At 48.1% G+C, this 20,106-nt stretch overlaps 1 protein-coding gene across 2 annotated transcripts in view; it reads right to left on the reverse strand.

Annotated features, from left to right (window-relative positions):
• Positions 1-20,106, reverse strand: part of LOC138833190 (pleckstrin homology domain-containing family H member 1) — a 51,415-nt gene that overhangs the window by 2,813 nt on the left and 28,496 nt on the right. The window contains exons 9-28 of one of the 2 annotated variants that reach the window (XM_070031557.1): positions 18,981-19,072; positions 16,151-16,301; positions 15,833-15,975; positions 14,908-15,018; positions 13,460-13,546; positions 12,980-13,141; positions 12,005-12,085; positions 11,519-11,701; positions 10,399-10,507; positions 9,549-9,661; positions 7,894-8,070; positions 7,489-7,586; positions 6,853-7,030; positions 5,750-5,905; positions 4,677-4,777; positions 3,473-3,614; positions 2,003-2,145; positions 1,764-1,893; positions 468-554; positions 67-213 (exon numbers count right to left, since the gene is read on the reverse strand). In XM_070031557.1, coding sequence (XP_069887658.1) covers positions 67-213; positions 468-554; positions 1,764-1,893; positions 2,003-2,145; positions 3,473-3,614; positions 4,677-4,777; positions 5,750-5,905; positions 6,853-7,030; positions 7,489-7,586; positions 7,894-8,070; positions 9,549-9,661; positions 10,399-10,507; positions 11,519-11,701; positions 12,005-12,085; positions 12,980-13,141; positions 13,460-13,546; positions 14,908-15,018; positions 15,833-15,975; positions 16,151-16,301; positions 18,981-19,072 — 2,591 coding nt within the window. The remainder of the gene's footprint in view (positions 1-66; positions 214-467; positions 555-1,763; positions 1,894-2,002; positions 2,146-3,472; positions 3,615-4,676; positions 4,778-5,749; positions 5,906-6,852; positions 7,031-7,488; positions 7,587-7,893; positions 8,071-9,548; positions 9,662-10,398; positions 10,508-11,518; positions 11,702-12,004; positions 12,086-12,979; positions 13,142-13,459; positions 13,547-14,907; positions 15,019-15,832; positions 15,976-16,150; positions 16,302-18,980; positions 19,073-20,106) is intronic. The other variant, XM_070031562.1, reaches the window with a different exon arrangement.

The raw sequence follows: 20,106 nt of genomic DNA on the forward strand, positions 1-20,106 counted from the left end.
TTTCATTTGGGGCCAAGTTTCTTCTAAGTACATCACATCACACCAGAACACAGTAAAATGGCACACCTTGGGAGCAGCCATCCGAAAGATCAACTTCTCAATGTGGCCTTTTCCAGAGCTCTGGTCAGGTGCAGATCTAGTCACAAGCATGAAGTCGTCCCTGCAGCCGCCGAAGGTAGTCACAGAAGAGTACGGGTAAGTGATGTGCACTTGCTGTGGAAAGAGACAGTGAGCTCTGGGGCAACTTCTGTCTCTTCTAAGCACAGGAGCTTTAACCAAGATGGGAGAGCCCTGAAGTGGTCATAGTTTGGGGATACACATTGTAAATGTTGATAAGATGTCTAGAAGATAGCCCTCGTTGGAAATGGGAACTAGGGTCACCTTCAGGCCTTTGAGTCTAGAGAGGAGAGAGCACAATATCGTTCAGGAGGAGGAAGGGTGGAGAGCCTTCCTTCCTCCTTCCATACCATAGTATGGTGGTCCAGGATGCTAACACCATCCTCATTCACAGCAATCCACACCAGAGTGTTCTCCTTGGAAGACAGCTGGGCAGGCTGCAGAAATGGGCCAGAGAGATCAAAACAAAAGAATAACAACCAGGGTTGTAACAGCAATCTAAAAGACCTCTTTTCTACCCAAATGACTGGCAGGGAGAGAGTAGACAGGTCCTCTTCCTGAAGCTTCTCCTAAACTCCCGGACCAAGTGGTGCTCTACTTGGTAAGCACTCCTATACTTTTTCTTCATAGCACTTTTTTTTTTAACAGTCCTGGGGCTTGAACTCTAGGCCTGGGCTTTGTCCCTCAGCTCTTCAGTTCAAGGCTAGCACTCTCTCACTTGACTACAGTGCCACTTGCAGTCTTTTCCGTTTGTGTGGTGCTGAGGAATTTAACCCAGGGCCTCATGCATGCGAGGCAAGCACTCTACCACTAAGCCACCTTTCCATCCCCTTCATAGCACTTGTGACTATTTAAAACATGCATATTAGAGCTGGGGAATAACTTAGTGGAACACTATATGCTCAGCATACTCAAGGCTCCAGTTTGATCCCCAGCAACCCCCTAAAAAAAAATGACAAAAATAACACATGTATGGTTAGGATTAATGAGCACCTCCTTGATTCAATAGGAAGTTACATGCAGATGGGTACTGGGTCTGGTTTGTTCACTTCTTATAACCTCAAACTAGCAGTAGACATAGTAGGAGCTCAACTATTTGTTAGATGAATGAATGAATGTCCATTGCCTGATCTGCAGTTTCAGCAAACGAAACTATGACCCAACTTAATGTCTGTGATTATAATGTCTGGTCACAGGATAATCTCTGTGATTATATGTAAAGTTCATGCATACCCAACACCTGGTGAGGAAAAGTTCCAACTGAAATTACTATTGGTCTCCTGGCCTTCATGCAGAGGTGAAATTAACTCTTGCCTGAATAGTTTGTGGCATGCTAAGTCAGCAGAAATGAATTTGTTTCAGTTATATATTGTTCTGTCTTTTTTAAAAAAAGCACTGTTGGAAGGGTATTATTCCTCATGTGTGAGTTAGCTGATCATCTCTTTTCAGGAAAAGCACTAACAAATCAATAAAAAAGAAAACATGAAGATAATTAATGAATTACAACTCTGTTCTGGACCACAGAAATCTGAGTAGGCCAGAAATGAGTGGAGAGATGGCGACCCCTGGTGGTTGGTAGTGTGCATGTGACCAGATGGAGAGGGAAAATTTAGGGCATTCTGAAGGCTCCTTCCACTGGCACTCACCTGAGCAGCAAAGAGCTTAGCACCAAAGAAAGGCCATTTCCGGGCCACAGTCAGGTAGATGCGGATGCACTCAGGAGAGGAGCAGCCTTGCAGTGCTGCCCACTTTGTGGTCAGCATATCTGCCAGGTGCCTGGCCGGGCAGATGGAGAGAAATGATGCCAGTGAAGTGCCAACATGTTTCCATGACATCTCTGAGGCTTCCCCATGAAGATTCCACCCACACTTTGCAGCCTACCTACCTCAGCTGTTCAGGGGGAGCCCCAAGTCTGTAGCGCCTTGGGTAGAACCTGTCTAGGACCTGGTGGAGGAGATGCTGAACCTTGGCAGGAGGTGTGCCCCCGGCACCTGGCAGGATAGGCTTCTCAAAGTCCCCATATTCTACCTGTGGTAGAAGCACATGAGAAGCCATGAGTCTGGGGGTTGATGGAACTGGTGGGTACAGTTGGGGAGGCGAACCAAACCGTTACTTCTTTTAAAAAAAAACAACAACACAAAACAAAAGATACTTGTGAGCACATTCTTTATCCCTAGTTTCTTTTTTCTTTAATTTTTTGTCAATTATGAAGCCTGAACTCTGGGCCTGGGCGCTGCCCCTCAGCTTTTCAGCTCAAGGCTAGTGCTCTACCACTTGAGCCACAGCGCCACTTCTGGCCTTTTCTGTTTATGTGGTGCTGAGGAATCGAACCCAGGGCCTCATGCATGCAAGGCAAGCATTCTACCACTGAGCCACCTTCCCAGCCCTTATCCCTAGTTTCATAGACATCAGAGAAAGAATCTTAGGGTCTTACAGTATTAGAAGGTTTAGACCAACTTCTATTTGCAGATGAAGACAAATCCTTATCTAAAGACAGTGTGGCAGATGAAGGAAATCAGTGGAACTTCTAGCTTCCAATCCAAAAACAGAGGCTACAGCATGGAAGAGGCCACAGGTCCAAGGGAACAGCCTGGCATTTGTAGTCAGACACCTGGCTCAACCCCAGCTTTGCCATTTAGCAGCTTCTTTTCTAGTCAAGTTATTTAAATTCTGAGCTTCAGTTTTCCTCACCTAAGCTAGAGTGAAGGCTCCATGGGGAAAGATATATGAAATACTTCACACAGGGCCTACTATAGAGTATTCATGCTAATGATTATAATTACGAAGATCCACAATTAACTATTTTTCCTCTCCAGCAGGTAGATCCAGACTCTTACGGGAATCATGGAGGTATCCCACATACCTCTGGCAAGATGGCCAAGGCAAGTTGAAGTCTGATTATGTATTCTTCCTAAGTCTACTTAAAATGTTGGATGGTTCTTAAGTTTTATCACACAAGTTAAGGAATAAACGTTATCAAAGTATCCTTCTTATTACAACCTTGTGGAGGCAGGCAGGGAAGCAGTTTTCAATACAAAGAAAACTAGATACAGTACAGTCAAGTGAAGTAACTTGGTTAAGACCTCATGTTAGAAAAAAAGAGAACTCAAACCCAGATCTGGATTCTCAGGCTGACATTCTGCACACAGTCTATATCTGCAGTGGGTGAGGAGTTCTGCAATGTGAGGAAGCAGTTGCTCTCTGTATAACAGGGACGCTGTATAACAGTAAGGGCACCCTCTCCTGAGGACAGAGGATATGAAGAACCTCCTGTTTCAGGCCAAGGGAGTAGTTCTAACTGGAGTCCCACAAGGGCATCCTGACCCTCCCACTTCCTGCACAGACACAACCTTACCTGGGCCATCAGGGCAGCCATCTCTAGAGCCAGTTCCTTGTTCACTGGAAATCTCCCTGCTACAATCTCTCCATTGGTTTGAGAAGCAAGCAGCAGCCTCTCTCTTTCTGTTTCCCCTTTGATTTGACTCCGAAAGTACAGCCTTTAGGAAGAGAGCAAGAATAAGCTGTCTCAGCTGGGATTCCAGACAGCGATAGGTTTTTGATGGATAGCTATCGTAATTTCTAAAGAAACTAGTTTTTTATACCATTTGCAAACCTATTTTCTACCGCCCTAGAAGCTTGTGACCAAGTGTGACACATAGCAATTGCACATCATACGGATCTCATGTCCATAGCAACACGTGTCTAAGCCGGGCGCCAGTGGCTCACACCTGTAATCCTAGCTACTCAGGAGGCTGAGATCTGAGGATCACGGTTCAAAGCCAGCCTGAGCAGCAAAGTCTGTGAGACTCTTTATCTCCAATAAACCACTAGAAAGCCAGAAGTGGCACTGTGGCTCAAGCGATAGAGCGTTTGTTTGCCTTGAGGTGAAGAGCTAAGGGATAGCGCCCAACCCCAGAGTTCAAGCCCCATGACCGACCAAAAAAAAAATGTGTGTCTAAGCTGGACACTGGTGGCTCATGCCTGTAATCCTAGCTACTGAGAAGGGTGAGATCTGAGGATCTTGGTTCAAAGCCAGCCCGGGCAAGAAACTCCATGAGACTTTAATCTCCAATAAACCACTCAGAAAACTGGAAGTGGCGCTATGGCTCAAGTGGTAGAGTACTCGCCTTGAGCTGAAGAATTCCAGGTCAGCACCCAGGCCTAGAGTTCAAACCCCATGACAGACAAAAAAAAAAAGTGTGTCTACTTGTATATTTCTAAAATGGGTGCATAAGAGGTATTTATTCCTTAGCCTTGCACACTCAAAAATCGTATTCTTATGATAACATGCAGCCCTCCAAGAGGCTTGTGTGTTTTCTTGGCAAGTGTCTATACACACTTGTACACACAGTGGATGCTAGGAGGCTAACAGGAAGCCTAAATTGCCCAGTGTCTCAACAGAAGGTCAGGAGAGGTCAAGCAGGGCCAGCCAGGACCCCAGCTGATGACCCCTATTTAGAGTGGCATCGATGAGCCCCTCTGCCATTCAAATAGGGGGGGCAGTGAGATGGCACCCAGAGAAACCCTCATTTTTGCCCCACCCCTGAAGCACACTAGACCTGTTCTTGTACATCAGCTTCACCACGCGTGTCCCACCCTCAGACTTTCCAGGGTGTAGCTCCTTCAGGGCCTGTTCCCACTTAGAGATGGCATCGCAGATCTTGAAGAAGAAAAGGAGAAAGTAAGGAAAGCCTCTCAGAAGGAGAGTAAGGCAGAGGCAAGCTGGACTTGGATGGTGGTGATTGTGGTTCCTCCTATTGGAAGACTGCCTTGCAGGGCCTCACACACCTGGGTCTCAAGATGACTACCACTCACTCCCCCACAGATGGTAGGCAATGCCCTGAATGTAGTGAGCTGGAAAGCAGGGAATGCCCTGGGAGGAAGAGAAAAGGTAGCTGCCCTGGGGGACAGGAAGGCCCCAATGAAAATCTAAGGCCTCATATCACTGGTTCAATTCTACCAGCTACATTTCTCCTTTCAATACATATACCCAGAGGCCTACTGTGTAACAAAGCCTGACAGATGCCTAGACATTTACAAGACATACAGTACAGTTTTCCTAAACAATGGTGAAAGACTAGAAGCCTTTGTCTTGGTGCAGTAAAGAAAGCAGGTACTGGAGCCTATGTATCTATCAAATGTAGCACATTCCCAGACACTTAACCCCTGTGGCACTAACCCAGACCACAATATCTGTCAGGGCCTTCACTTACATAGGTACTATGAGGGCCTACCTCCTTAAACCATAGGTGGACCTATAAGCAGAGCACAGGCCCTTGCGGATGGAGTGAAAAATGGAGTGCTGGCGCGCATAGCACCATGGGTTTAGGCTGTAGCTGTCCACCTATGAATGGAAAGATGAAACTGGTGGCAGGCTCAGTGGGGCCTCCCTGGCCCTGTACTGAACTGGGAAGAAGCTCTATTGAATGCTGCAAACGGCAAGGAAGCAGGGCTGGGGAGATCACATGCAGCTTTGCTCTGCTTGTGCATACATTTTAGGATGGCCTGGTAAGTATCCTGCCTGGGCTTAGTGCCAGTGTGGCTGCTGAACAGACAGGTACCTGCCAGATGGGCTTTGCCCCTACCACCTATATCCCTGAGCCAGGAGGCAGCCAAGCAGGGAGGCTGTCACCTTGACACTCCCCTGCAGGTAGTGTTCCAGGTCCCTGCCGGAAGGATCGTCTGTGAAGAGGGCAAAGCCAGAGTGGGATGACTTCCTCATGCCTGTCTCCTGGTTGAGCCGCTGGAGGAACTCATCAACTGTAGAAGAGCCATCAAAACCAACCACCTGGTGGGAAAGAGATGACCTGACCTGGAGCAAACTTCTTGGGGAACTCACTAGGGATCGGGGAGGGGTCTCAGTAGAGCAGGTAGGAAGATGCAAGGTGAATACAAACGAGAAAGACGACACTGGGCTTCCACACTGACAGCCAGGGCCAGTTCTAAGGAATCTGAGCTTGCCAACTGTTACTGGAACCAGACAGAGGCTTGTCAATCTTCTGGGGGCTCTGCCTTGTTCTACTTCCTTAGTGTTTCAAGCTCCCTTGTTCATGCACTGGGTTCAAAAGACTCACTTCCAAGGCATCAAACAACAAAACATTTTTAGGACTCACGTTTCTTTCTCCCTACACAATTATACTACCTACTACCCCAATCCTAGGCTCATCCTTTTTGCCGATTTTCCTATTAAAATTCTGAAAGCTGGCCTAGTATGGTGGTACATGCCTGTAATGTCAGCTACATGAGAGGCATAGGTCTGAGGGTAGGCCAGGGCAAAAAAGAAAAACAAAACAGCCAGGTGCTCATTACTGTAAGCTTAGCTTCTCAGGGGGCTGAAATCTGAGAACTGAGATTCAAAGCCAGCCAGGCAAGAAGTTCTTGAGAGTCTTATTTCCAATTAACCACCAAAAAGCCAGAAATGGAGCTGGGGTTCAAGTGGTAGAGTACTAGCTTTGAGCAAAAAAAAAATCTCAAGGCCCTGAGTTCAAGACCCAAGACCAGCAAAAAATAAATAAATAAATAGAATCTAAGGTTGTATGCTAAAAATAAGCAAAAAGAGATAGGGGTATGAACCTAAGTTCACACCTGTCTAGCAGGTGTGAGGCCCTGAGTTCAAGCCCCAGCACCACTAACAAAATAACCAAACCTCCTGTAAGCAACTGTTACCTGACTAAAGGTGTTCTCCTATGGACAATGACAGAAGACTTGGGCAGGGGACACTCCCCGCCTCCTTACTTGGTAAGTTCCGTTAGCAAAGTGCACAGGGATGCTGAAGGGCAACGAGTGGTGGAAGGGATTCCGCAGCAGGATGGACACCACCTCCATGCGCGATGGCCTGGCCTCCCGCTCCCCAGTCTGCAGCGTCCGCTCCACTGCCCGCTGGCAGTAGGTGGCATACTGGCCAGTTTCATTTCTAAGAAGACAGGAAGGAAGAAGGAAACCCCAGGGACTCTGCTCCTCCCCACCTCTTTAGTGTCTGGGATGTGCACCCAGACTTAGTGGGGCCTGAAACTAGCTGTGTGGTTGTAGGAAACAGCCTTGAATGTTCATCACCATTGATGACCAATTGCAGCAGATTGCTGGCACAAAATGCCTTTCAGAAAGATAGGGCTGCAGAGAAGGAACATTGGAGGACAATTTGGGGGTAATATGCCTTCACATTAGAGCCCTCACAAAACACCCAAGGCTTAGGGTACACAGAAGCCAAAACATGTGCAGATCTCTTCTTGCTCATATATGCACACAGTGTGTAATGAAGTCTCCCACCCTGAGCCATCTCAGAGGGGAGGAGCAGTCTACTCAATCCAACCCCGCCTTAAATCATGCCACAATCAGCAGCACCAGAGGGGCAGAGGAAACGCGTTCACTCACCTGGGATCTGCGTGGCGCTGGAGCTGCTGTTTGACATACCAGAGGAAATGATGCTGAGGCAGGAAGAGTGGGGCACACAGCGCCAGAAGCTGCCAGCACTGCCAGGGGACACAGGCAGCATGTCCTAAGTGCTGGGTCTATACCCCTGCCCTCGCAGCCCTGAGCACACCAGAAACCCCACCCAAGATGGCCACCTTGCTCACGCTGTGTCCAGAAATAACCATCAGCCTGACCGTGCAGGGGCAGGTAGGCTGCAGCTGTTCAAAGGCAGCTTGGAGTATGGAGACTGCCTGCTGGCTTGGCTCAGAATATACCTGCTTAGGCACCTTCTTCTACCTTCCCTACCTCCTGGGCAGCCCTGGCCAACGGTTTTGTGCTGCTGTCCTGTCTCCAGGGAATGCCCACCTGCATGAGAGAGTACTTCTGAGGTGGGCGGCAGCTGATCTGCTTCATGAGCTGGCAGTAGATCTCGCTCTGCAGCTCAGCGTGAACCAGGCAGACCTGTAGCGCTGTCTGGGCCAGTGACACGTGGTAGTCCACGGAGGCGGCTTCCACAGGCACGTTGATGAAGAGCTGGCAGGACTGGGAGGAAAACCACAGTGGACACAGGCACACAGCCCTAGGCGATTACCCTGACGTGGAATGGGAATGGGGTCTTTGGCCCCAAGCGGAGCCTCAAAGCTGTTCACTGATGGGCAGTCCTTTCTAAGAGGAAGCACTGTGGCTACTTGTAAGACTAGAAGGGGTTACTTTGGGATAGACTCTTTGTTTTGTCCTCCCCACCATACTGGAGTTTTGAACCTAGGTACAGGGATTTGAACTCAGGAACTTGCACATGCTTGATTGGTACTGTGACCATGTGAGCTATACCTCCAGCTCTACTTCTTGCTGATTATTTGGATATGGAATCTAGTGAGCTTTTCTGTTTGGACTGACCTTAAACTTACTATCCTCTAGATCTTAGCCTACATAGTAGCTAGGATTACAGATATAAACCAGCTGCACTGGGTTTTACTCCTCTTTAAATGTTCTGTTACATAAGCAAGACATAAGCTTGCCTATAAACAACCTTTTTTTTTTCTTTTTAGACCTTCCTATAAACAACCATTTTTTTTTCTTTTTAGACAAGGTCTTATTTTTAGCCCTGATTGACCTGGTACTGCAATCCTCTTGCTTCAGTTTCATGAGTGCTGGGTTTCTAAGGCACGTGTCTCTAGAAAGTTCTTTTTTTTGTTGTTGTTGGTTATGGGGCTTGAACTCTGGGCCTGGGCGCTGTCCCTCAGCTCTTCAGCTTAAGGCTACTGCTCTACCACTTGAGCCACAGTGACATTTCCGACTTTTTCTGCTTATGTGGTGCTAAGGAATCGAACCCAGGGCTTCATGCAATGCAAGGCAAGCACTCTACCACTGAGCCACCTTCCCAGCCCAAAAGTTCATCTTAAAAAAAAAAAAAAAAAAAAGAAACAAAAAAAAAATTTTTTTTTGATCCAGTTATGGGGCTGAACTCTGGGCCTGGGCGCTGTCCCTCAGCTCTTCAGCTCAAGGCTAGCGCTCTACCACTTGAGCCACAGCACTACTTCCGGCTTTTTTTCTTTTTGCTTATGTGGTGCTGAGGAATTGAACCCAGGGCCTCATGCATGCAAGGCAAGCACTCTACCACTGAGCCACCTTCCCAGCCCAGAAACAAAAATTTTTTAAGCACAAAGTAGATTCTAAAATAGGCCAGAGTCTCTGGGGATGCAGAAGCAATATAAACCTGGCCTTTCCTACTATTATTTTAGGAGGAGGGCAACTCAGGGAAGGGTTTTCTCTGGCATTTTCCAGGGCAAGTGACAGCCTCTCCCTATCTGCAGGGATTTTACATTTCTGCCACAAGGAAGTTGTGGGGACCCCGTGGCTCTTCTCTCCCTTGCTCCCCGAGCCAGCCCTGTGGGCTTCTCCCTAGTTAGGTCTCTTCCACGCATGCATCACCATGGTAGGCTAAAACTGCTCCAGACAGAGCCTAGGTACATGGTGTGTGCGCCACCAGTGGGTGGGCCTGGGACCCTCTCCCACTTTACCTTGAAGAGCTTGAGGGCTTCCGTCTGCAGGGCCTCCGAGGGCAGGGTTGTGAGGGAGGTACAGAGCCCGTCTCTGCTGTAGCACAGCATGGGGTGCCTCCAGAGCGGGGAATCTACACAGAGCAGTGGGAGTTATTAGGAAGGAGGAGCTCACTTCCCACCCCCCACATCCCAGCTTTGATTTGTGGGAGGGGCAGTGTTTAACTCCTGAGGAAACTGTGGGGTATGTGGTTGTGCAGTCACAGGTGTGACTGCGCAAGAAGGCAGCCACTGCTCTACAATGGAGCTGCAACAGCGGGTAAGTGAGCAAGGTTATGGGTGTGTGCATAAGGCCTTCCCTTACGGTGCCAGGTCTGGTTGGAGGAACATAAACATCAGCCTGCCAGAAACAGGGAAGCCTTGGAGCAGTGATAAAGTGTTGAGAGTGGTATGTGACCGTAGTTAGTTCCTGAGAACCCTGCGAATCAGCAGCAAAATAAATGACACCCCCCCACACACACTGAAAAAAAAAAAAACAAAAACACCACAGGCTTAGGTTAGCCTTTGCAAACTTTGGCCTCCTTTATTGATTAACAAACTCTTTAACTATAGATTAACCACATACCTTTTCCCCCTAGTCCTCTGCCCAGCCAGAAAAGCTGCTAGTTGAACAGAGTAAAACATTTACCCAGGTTGTGGGAAAAATTTGTTTCCCAGACAGACTCCCCCAGATAACAGCGATCCCCTCAAGGTCGTGGCCAGGATAGAGGGGCCTCGAGTGGGATGGGAGCCCCCTTTGCAGCTTAGATGTGTTTCACAGCTTCTGGTATAGTAGCGTTTCCTCCTGAAAGTCATGCAGCGACGGCCTTACCTGGGTTTCCCTCATCATCCATCAGTTTCCCAATGAGCTGCTCATAGACAGTGCCCACCTTGGCACTGCTGCCACCTGCAGCCACTGTGAGGTGGTACAGCCATGTTTCCTAGAGAAGGGAAAGCCGTCACATGGCGTGGGGAAAGGTAGGCAAGAGTAGGGTTTGGCACTGGGGTGTAGCTCAGTGGTAGTGTGCCTGCCTAGCATGTTCGTGGGCCTGGATTCTATCGCAGCACTGAAAAAAAAAGTCTACAATCTTGTTTTTTTGTCAGTTGGGGGCTTGAACTTGGCCTGGACACTGTCCCTGAGCTCTTCAGCTCAAGGCTAGCACTCTACCACTTAAGCCACAGTGCCACTTCCAGTTTTCTGGTGGTTAACTGAAGAGTCTCATGGACTTTCTTGCCCGGGAGGGCTTTGAAGCGTGACCTCAGATCTCAGACTCCTGAGTAGCTAGGATTACAGGCATGAGCCAGGCTAAAGTCTAAATCTTAAGGTAGGTGTGGTGGTACATACCCTGTAATCCGAGCATTCCAGAAGCTGAGGCAGAAAAATGGTGAATTACAAGCTAGTAAGACACTAACTCAAAACCAAAAAGGGTAAGTTTCAGCTAGGTTTTTTTTTTCTTTCTTTCTTTTCTTTCCTTTTTTTTTTTGCCAGTCCTGGGGCTTGTACTCGGGGCCTGGGCACTGTCTGTGAGCTTCTATTGTTTAAGGTTAGCACTCTACCACTTGAGCTACAATGCCACTTCCAGCCTTTTGTTTATGAGGAATTGAATTCAGGGCTTCATACATGCTAGGTAAGAATTCTACCACTAAGCCACATTCCTAGCCCATGGTTCAGCTAGTTTGATTGGCATAAGTCAATGCCACAGAATCTAAGGGGTAAGACTAGGGATCAATATGAACCCAATTTTCCAAGTTTTTGGCTTTATTTCATGGCCCCAGTGCAGGGATACTAGTCACTCAGGACTGAATTCAACAGAAGGAAATACTTCATTCAGTGAACATTAGCTAGTGTCCAAGAGGGGAATATATTTGTTAGGGAAGCTCAGAGGAAAGACAGAAGGGAATTCCAGAACATTGGTCCAGGCCTGGCCAAGGAGACCCAGTTCTTCCCTTACCTTTTCATGCTTGGTGCCTATGAGGAGGTAGGTGGGGCTGTGCTCTGGGGGGTGGATCACCAGGGTGCAGTGGGAAGAGAGCAACCGCCCTGTTCCTCCAGCCTCATAGTCCTCGTCTGAGTCGCAAGACCGATCTACTTCCTCTATGCGAGCATCCCGCACCGGCAGCTGGCCCAGGGGTCGCTGTGGACATGAGCCTTCCATGAATGGGACAGCTAAGGGGTTAGGGGAGGCTCTATAGGGCTGGGGGTCATGGATGTAGCCAGAACACTGGATGAGGAGGTGGAGGCTGTAGCATTGTGGCCAGACCAGGAGCAGAGTGAAGCCCTCTTGAGAAGCACCCACAAACCACATAGGCCATGCTCACTGACCTTGTGGGGTCTAGTGGAAGAGAAGGTGGAGCTGGGGACTGTCATCAGGACACAGAGCCACAGTGACAAGGTTTGGGGGAAGCAGAAGGGTGCAGTGAGGAAACTGAGGAAGTACCTTGTCTTCGTGGCTCCGGTAATAGTAGAAGATTTTCCCCACCAGAGCACACCAGACCAGTTTAGAGTGGCCATGCTTTACCTGGAAGATAAATGAACTAGAACCAGGAGTTTCCCGAAATAAATCTGAGGCTGGCAAAGAGAAGCCCTGGGAGATAGTTAAAACTCAGATCCTTAGTAGAGATGCCATTCAAACTCGTTACCCAATGGAAAAACCCCTGTCGCAGACTGCTACAGTATCTGCAATATGGTACCCTAAAACCTTTGGGCTCTGTGGTGATCTGTTCATATTCCTAGAGGAGGACAATTGCATGCCTCTCGGGGAATATGAACATGTGAAGAACTTTCTAGCTGGCAGAGCCAGTTTCTGGGAGGCTGCCAGGTTCATCAGCGCTGTGGCTAGGTGACATCCTTCAGCAACTAACCATCAAGAGGGCATGGAGAACACACACAGGCAGAGAAGAAGGTCGTGAACAGAATGAAGGAGGAAGCAGAGGCAGTGAGCACTGAGCCTGCACAGCACAAGTTGACTGTGGTCCTGATGGTGTGTGGTCTCATACATGTATTTCCTTGTTAACTTCCCTTTTTTGTACTCTGCAAGCAGAAGAGCCCTAACTAAAATGTCTGTGGGATACTACATGTATTTGAATGGTGGGGAATACTGCTTTTATATGAATGGCAGCTAGATTCACATCACCTGGGTCCCTTCTTTCTACTGCTAATCCTGAGAGGTGATGGGTTTGATGTGGAAGTGATTCCTAATGACTATAAAGTGGGTAAAAAAACGTTTGCTTCTCTTCTGCCTTGAGAACTGGGGTTCTGATCTGTGCTTATAGAATCTCCATCACCACCTTGCATGGTCAGACATGTGTGAGAAAGTTCCTGGAGAAAGGGGCTGTGGATCAGGAGGGAGTCCACTAGCCCTCTGCATTCCCATGTTGGCTCCCCGCCCCAGTTCCCCACTTCTACCCCGTACCTTGGTCAGCCAGCCCTTCACAGTGGGCTTAGTGCCCCGATGTGACAGGGCCGCAGGCCCAGTGGCCTGAACCTTCAACAGGCTCTGGAGAACCCGGATCCACTCTTCCAACATGCTGGGTGAATCCGCCGTCAAGTAGAAGATTTTCTTTTCAGAGATGAGCTGTCCAGAGTCAGGGATTGGGGCCAGAGGCAGCAATCAGGCTCAGAGGTGCCACAAATCCCTACAGTCATTAGGCCTTCCTTCCTCCTACCCCACTCTTCCCCTCCCATCACTTCTTCCTTCTTTCTTCCCTTCACATTCAGTCTCCTCTCTTCCATGTGTGCATGCACACACAGACACAGACACAGACACAGATACACACACACAGCTAGGATCACATCCTTTCCTGCACATTCATTTTTGGCCTGTCTTTGTCCCAGCCATAGTCATATCCAAACACCAGCACCTTATTTATTTAACAGCTAAGAGCAGACTCACCTGGAAAGTCTGAGCACCCTCCCCTCGAATGATCTGGCAATGGGAATTCAGATCCACTTGACCTTGAGGTTTCTTGATGACATCATTCTATAAAGAAAGAAACGTGGAGGAAAGCCTTGGATGTGGCGGCTTCTCAAAGTCTCACCCTCCTGAAAGTAGTTTATCACTGTTATTACTTTCTAGTGTTACTGTAGACACCACTAATTGGTGATGACATTTTTCTCATGGAGGAATACAGATCTGGAATCCTTAACATGAAGTTGGAGACAACAACCAGAGTTGCACCAGAGATCTTTCTGTCCTCTTCAAACCATGACAGGGCTCATGCCTGTAATTTTAGCTACTCAGGAGGTTGAGATCGGAGGATCACAGTTCAAGGCCAGCTTGGGCAGAAAAGTTGATGAGATCCTTATCTCCAATTAGCCTCCAAGAAGCCTGGAAGTGGATCTGTGGCTCAAATAGTAGAACATTAGCCTTGAGCAAAAAAAACTAAGTGCCAATGCCCAGGCTGAGTTCACTCTAGTATGGCACTAAATGGATGGACGGATGGATAGCTAGCTAGCTAGATGGATACATAAATAGGATACATGGATGGATGACTAGATGGCTGGCTGGCTAGATAGATGGATGCATATAGAAAATAGATGGATGGCTAGATAGATGGTAGATATGTAGATGGCTAGATATATGGATGGCTAGATACATGGATAGGATGGATAGAAGATAGATAGATAGATAGATAGTGACAGTTCTCCAGCTCTGTCAAAGCAGATCCAACAGGTAAGATTGAGAGATAGAGATAAATAGATAGATAGATAGATAGATATAGATAGATAGATAGATAGATAGATAGATAGATAGATAGATAGATAGATAGATAGATTATGACAGTTCTTCAGCTCTGTCAAAGCAGATCCAACAGGTAAGATAGATAGATAGACAGACAGATAGATAGATAGAACGTGACAGTTCTTCAGCTCTATCTTACCAACAGGTAAGATAGATAGACAGACAGACAGACAGACAGACAGATAGACAGACAGACAGACAGACAGATAGAACAAGGCAATTCTTCAGCTCTGTCAAATCAGATTCAACAGGTAAGACTCCTTAATTTCAGAGAGGGGAGGAGGCCATGAATTGTCTGTTAGAACAATACAGATAAGATGAGGACTTCCTGGGAACAATCTTTTTTAATATGAGCAAGCAGAAGAAGAAAATGACTTCTGAAGGAAGAAAAAATGCCTAGAGCTGCCCTGACTGCCACTGCCTTATTTCACTGTGAGTCCATGAAATGTGAGGCCGCAGTCAAATCCTGCGTGGCTCAGCGCCTCCAATCCAGTGAGGCTGCCTCTCCCACTTGTCATACTACCCTCTCTCCCCCAGCCTAGCCCCTGGCATGCAGTGCTGGGCCTTCATGAAGACAGAATGGGAAGGGTGTGTCTCACCGGGGACTTGTAGTACAGAATCTGTCCCTGTCTCAGGACAAACCAGCGCCTCTTCCACGTCTTTACCCGGCTCCCCATTTTCAGCAGGTAGCCTGACTTCTCCAGTGACTCCTGAAGGATGAAGGGAATAGAAGAGGAAATAGAAAGGGGAAATCACTTGGGACTCTTAAACATCACAAAATGGCTGGGGAAAATAGCACCTCACCCACCATGAGTGGGTGGCAGATCAAGAGCTACAAGGGGACAGATTGGCTAGTGAGAGCATCAGGAAAGACGCAGAATTTGGGTTGGTCTTTGACAGAAAGGTCAGCTTCTTCAAAGACCACCTTCAGGTGGGTGCTAGTGACTCCCGTCTGTAACCTTAGCTACTCAGGAAGCTGAGATCTGAGGATCGTGGTTCAAATGCCAGCCTGGGCAGGAAAGTTCTTGAGACTCTTATCTCTAATTAAGCACCAGAAAACCAGAAGTGGTGCTGTGGCTTAAGTAGTAGAGCACTAGCCTTGAGCTGAAAAGCTCAGGCACAGCACCCAAGCCCAGAGTTCAAACCCTACAACCGACAAAAGAAAAAGAAAAGAAAAGAAAAAGTACACAGGGCAATAATCCCAAGAAGACCCAGAAGTACAGAAGTGCACCAAAGACAGCGCTTGGCACCATAAAGCTCAACTGTATGTGTTCACTGTAAGCAGCAGCCAAAGGTCAGTGTGGAGATACACAAGGCAGCGGAGGCAAACCCCTCATGGGCTTCCTCTTTCCTCTCTCTGACAGCTGGGATACCCCAGCCATTCTCTAGCCCCTCTGGCCACATCATCCCCTCCCTCAGCTGCTGTCTGGACTAGCGCTGAGGCCCAGGTAGCCTCTGCCGCAGCTCTGCTTCCCCTGTACCCACTGCATCCTGCCCAGGCATGGAACCGTGTTCCTTGCTCACCGTGCCTAGGCCCAGCCCATCGGTGGAATACGAAGAGGTGCGCTGGAGTTTGTGCTCGGGCTCTGAGTAGTCACTGTCCAGGGAGCAGGCATCAGGGGGAATGGCATAGTCACCCTCGGAGCTCAGTGACGACATGGAGACCCCTGGCCACAGGAGAAGGAATCAAGGCCCAGGCCCTTTTTCACTTCTCGACCGCCACAGCCAGAGAGTAATGTAGGGCCTTCATCATCCACCCAGGATCCCTAAATCTGGCACTGCTGGGGATCATACAGGGGCCCCATCTACAAACGTCCACAATTCTGCTCCCCTGCCCTGTACCTCTTTTGATGGCCCGAGGGCTGCCGAGTCCACTGGTCTTCTTGCACTCAGAGCAGGGGACAGACATCCGGAAACTCGCCTGAGAGCTGCAGTCATCGTCAGACCCAGAGGACTCATCCACACAGGGTACACTGCTGATCTGCGTGGCTCTCTGCATGACAAGACCCCTCCCTACTGCAGCTCAGGCTGCAAAACAAACCCTCTGCCACCCAACCATTTATCCCTGACTCCAAATTGCCAGGGTGTGGCCCACACAGACTGTCTTAAACAGTGTACGTCCTTACGCAACCGTCCATACACAGTACCTTGGGCACCCCTCTCTGCCACAATCTTCTGTGGTGCTCAATGAGCTCTCCCATCCAGACTGAACCCTGGCCAGCTGTGACCCTTAACTCCCTCCATTCTAGAGGACCAGTCAGCCCTAATGGGGACCAAGTGTGAGACAGGAGCTTTTCACATGTGTGAGGACAGCCAGGTGCTGGTGGCTCTGAGCTGTAATCCTGGCTACTCAGCAGGCTGAGATCTGAGGAGCATGGTTAGAATCCAGCCCCGACTGAAAAGTCCATGAGACTCTATATTTCCAATTAACTACCAGTAACGTGAATAGTGTGGAGCTGTGGCTCAAAGTGGTAGAGCGCTAGCCTTGAGTAAGAGTTTAGGGACACCACTCATGCCCCATAGTCAGCCACCACATACACAATACAAACAACACACCCTCAAAACACATCAACAAGTAGTACTAAATAACGATAGATCATCACCAACTATTGGACGAGTACTAATTTGCGAGGGAACGGGACCAAGGATACAGCAGTGTGACTGTATGTATGTACGCATTTTGTATATTGCTGGAGAAAAAAAACAGACAGGGTCTACTGAAACTACATTCCCAGTCTACCCAAGTGCTTTTAAAAAGTAATTTGTGCAGTAGCTACATAACTCACCCAGAATTCCACCTCTAGAACAAGTACATGCACAATGACGCTCAATGCACATATTATTTCTAAAGGACATACAACACTATATAAATCAGCAAAGGAATGTTAAGGTAGTTAATTACACTGGGAATTCTATACATCAATTGAGGAGGAAGAGAGAGGAGGATGAGGGAGGAAGATGAGGAGGAGGAGTGAAGATGAGAGGGAGAGGAGGAGGAGAAGAGAGGGAGGAGGAAGAGAAGCACTGAACAACCTAAACCTTCCATCAACAGAATATGCAACATGCTCCCTTGTATGCATGTGTCAGATGCTACATGCGTGTGAGATTAGATAAGGGAAGCAGAGGGAGGAAGGTGAGGGAGAGAGGAAATGGTAGGACAAAGGAAGAGAGAGAGGAGAGGAAGAATGAGAATAAAGAGAAACTAGCACAAATGCATAATTGTAAATTCATCTGTAGATGCATCGAGGTCCTTATGGAATAAGTAACAACCATTATGGCAATTGCTCTTGGAGTTAAGAATTAGGAAAAAGCAATGTAAAAGGAAATTTCATTTCTGAGTTTTTCTTCTATGAAAAGTTCTTTCTGGAGCTGGGAAGGTGGCTCAGTGGTAGAGTGCTTGCCTTGCATGCCTGAGGCCCTGGGTTCGATTCCTCAACACCATATAAGCAAAAAGAAAAAAGCCGGAAGTGGCACTATGGCTCAAGTGGTAGAGCGCTAGTCTTGAGCTGAAGAGCTGAGGGACAGGGTCCAGGCCCAGAGTTCAGGCCCCACAACCAGATCCCCCCCCCAAAAAAAAGAAAAGAAAAGAAAAGCTCTTTCAAGCTTTACTATTATGTTGTAAAAACCAGGAAGAAGATTAGATGTGTAGTTTAGGCCCTAGGTTTGATCTTTAGCACTGTAATGACAGAAACTAACAGAAAGAAAAAAGTATGAAAACATTATGTTGGGGGCTGTTAAGGTGGCTCAGTGGTAGAGTACTTGCCTTGCATGCTTGAGGCCCTGGGTTCGATTCCTCAGCACCACATAAGCAAAAAGAAAAAAGCCAGAAGTGGTGCTGTGGCTCAAGTGGTAGAGCGCTAGCCTTGAGCTGAAGAGCTGAGGGATAGTGTCCAGGCCCAAGTTCAGGCCCCTCGACCGGACCCCACCCCCCACCCCAAAAAAGAAAACATTATGTTGCAATTCTATTTTAATTGAAAAAAAAAATACAATGGGCCACAGTGTAGTTCAAGTGGTAGAGTACCTGCCTGGATAGCAAGAGGGCTTAAGGAATTCAAACCCCGACCTCTCCCCACAAAATAGCAATGCCAGTTATATGTGTGTGGTGGGGGTGGGAGGGGGAAAGAGGTTGTATGTGTTTAAACATAAGTAAACAATTCTGAAGAAAGGAGCTCCACCATAGAACCTGGGGATATCAAGATAAAAGAAAGGATGGGGAGTTGAGGTAGAATAGGTACAGGTTTAATTTGGTTTCACCCATATTCATTCTGACTCAAATTTTTTTTTTCCTTTTTTTCCTTTTTTTTCCTTTGCTGGTCCTGGGGCTTGAACTCAGGGACTGAGTGCTGTCCCCGAGCTCTTTTGCTCAAGGCTAGTGCTCCACCACTTGAGCCACAGCTCCACTTCTGGCTTGTTAGTGGTTAGACTTTTCTGCCTGGGTTGACTTTGAACTGCAATCCTCAGATCTGAGCCTCTTGAGTAGCTTTTTATATGTGCAGGATATTTGCAATAAAAGCTAGAAATGATCAACAGAATGTCATGTGGTAGACTGAGCTCCTGGATCAGGATCGCTGTGCCAGATGCCTTACCATCCTACCTCCACCCTGGTCACCGTGTGCTGGGTCAGGGGCCTTTTCTGATGGGGACATTCCCTCTTGGCATGGCAGTTTCTTACCCCCTTCAGTGCTGTGTAGACAGGCACAGTGACATTCTTGTAGACAAGGCCAGAGAAGGATCCAGGAGAAGCCAGGGCAGGAGGACTGGAAGCTGCGGGGGAAGGAGAGGGTGGCTTACCCCCCTCAGGAGAGGGTGTCAGGAGGCAGATGAAAAAAGGCTTCCTCCTTCCTCCCTTTCTGGGTCCCCTTGACTGTGTGTGACCATGAAACCCATGCAGTAAAGGACCCACTGCAACAGAACCTTGCCCTTTAACTACTTTCTTACACTGTGCCCCTCTTGCTGAGGTGCCCAAAGGCTTCTGCCACCGTAGGGATACTGTGGCTGGCTGCTGACTTTTTATTCTCGTCAGTTGTGGGGCTTGAATGCTGGGCCTGGGCACTGTCCCTCAGCTCTTCAGCTCAAGGTGAGCACCCTACCGCTTGAGCCACAGCACCACTTCCAGTTTTCTGAGTGGTTTATTGGAGATGAGAGTCTCATGGACTTTCCTGCCTGTGCTGGCTTTGAACTGTGATCCTCAGATCTCAGTCTCCTGAGTAACTAGGATTACAGGCGTGGAGCACTGGTACCTGGCTTGGTGACTTTTTCTTTATTGGTCATGGGGCTTGACCTCAGGGCCTGGGAGCTGTCCCTGAGCTCTTTTGCTTTGAGCCACAACTCCACTTCTGGTTTTTCTTTTTTTCAGTGGTTTATTGGAAATAAGAATCTCACAAGGACTTTTCTGCCCAGATTGGCTTCAAACCACAATCTTCAGATCTCAGCATCCTGAGTAGCTAGGATTACAGGCATGAACCATGGCACCTGGCTTTTTTTTTTTAATAGGCAATGCTTCATGAATTTGTATATCTATCATGCATCTCTGTGTTGTTTCAGTTTTAGTATATGTGTTGCCAAAGTGAGCAGAAGGCTTTTGGCCACTGAGCAAGGTTCGTGTGAATCGGAGCACTTGGGGCTGCTCTCACGCACAGCCCTGGCCCTACAGAAGGGACGCACACATGACCGTGCTTGGCAAGGTCCCTCTCCGCTCTGTGACTGGCTATAATCCCGATCACTTCCCCTAAGCGAGAAAGATGAGCTGGCTGTGCACTACTTCCTTAACATTCCTAGAAAACGAAGGCAGCTTGAAG

This window comes from Dipodomys merriami, unplaced genomic scaffold (assembly GCF_024711535.1).
Source record: "Dipodomys merriami isolate MVZ:Mamm:240054 unplaced genomic scaffold, mDipMer1.0.p SCAF_1, whole genome shotgun sequence".
Taxonomy (NCBI): Eukaryota; Metazoa; Chordata; class Mammalia; order Rodentia; family Heteromyidae; genus Dipodomys; species Dipodomys merriami.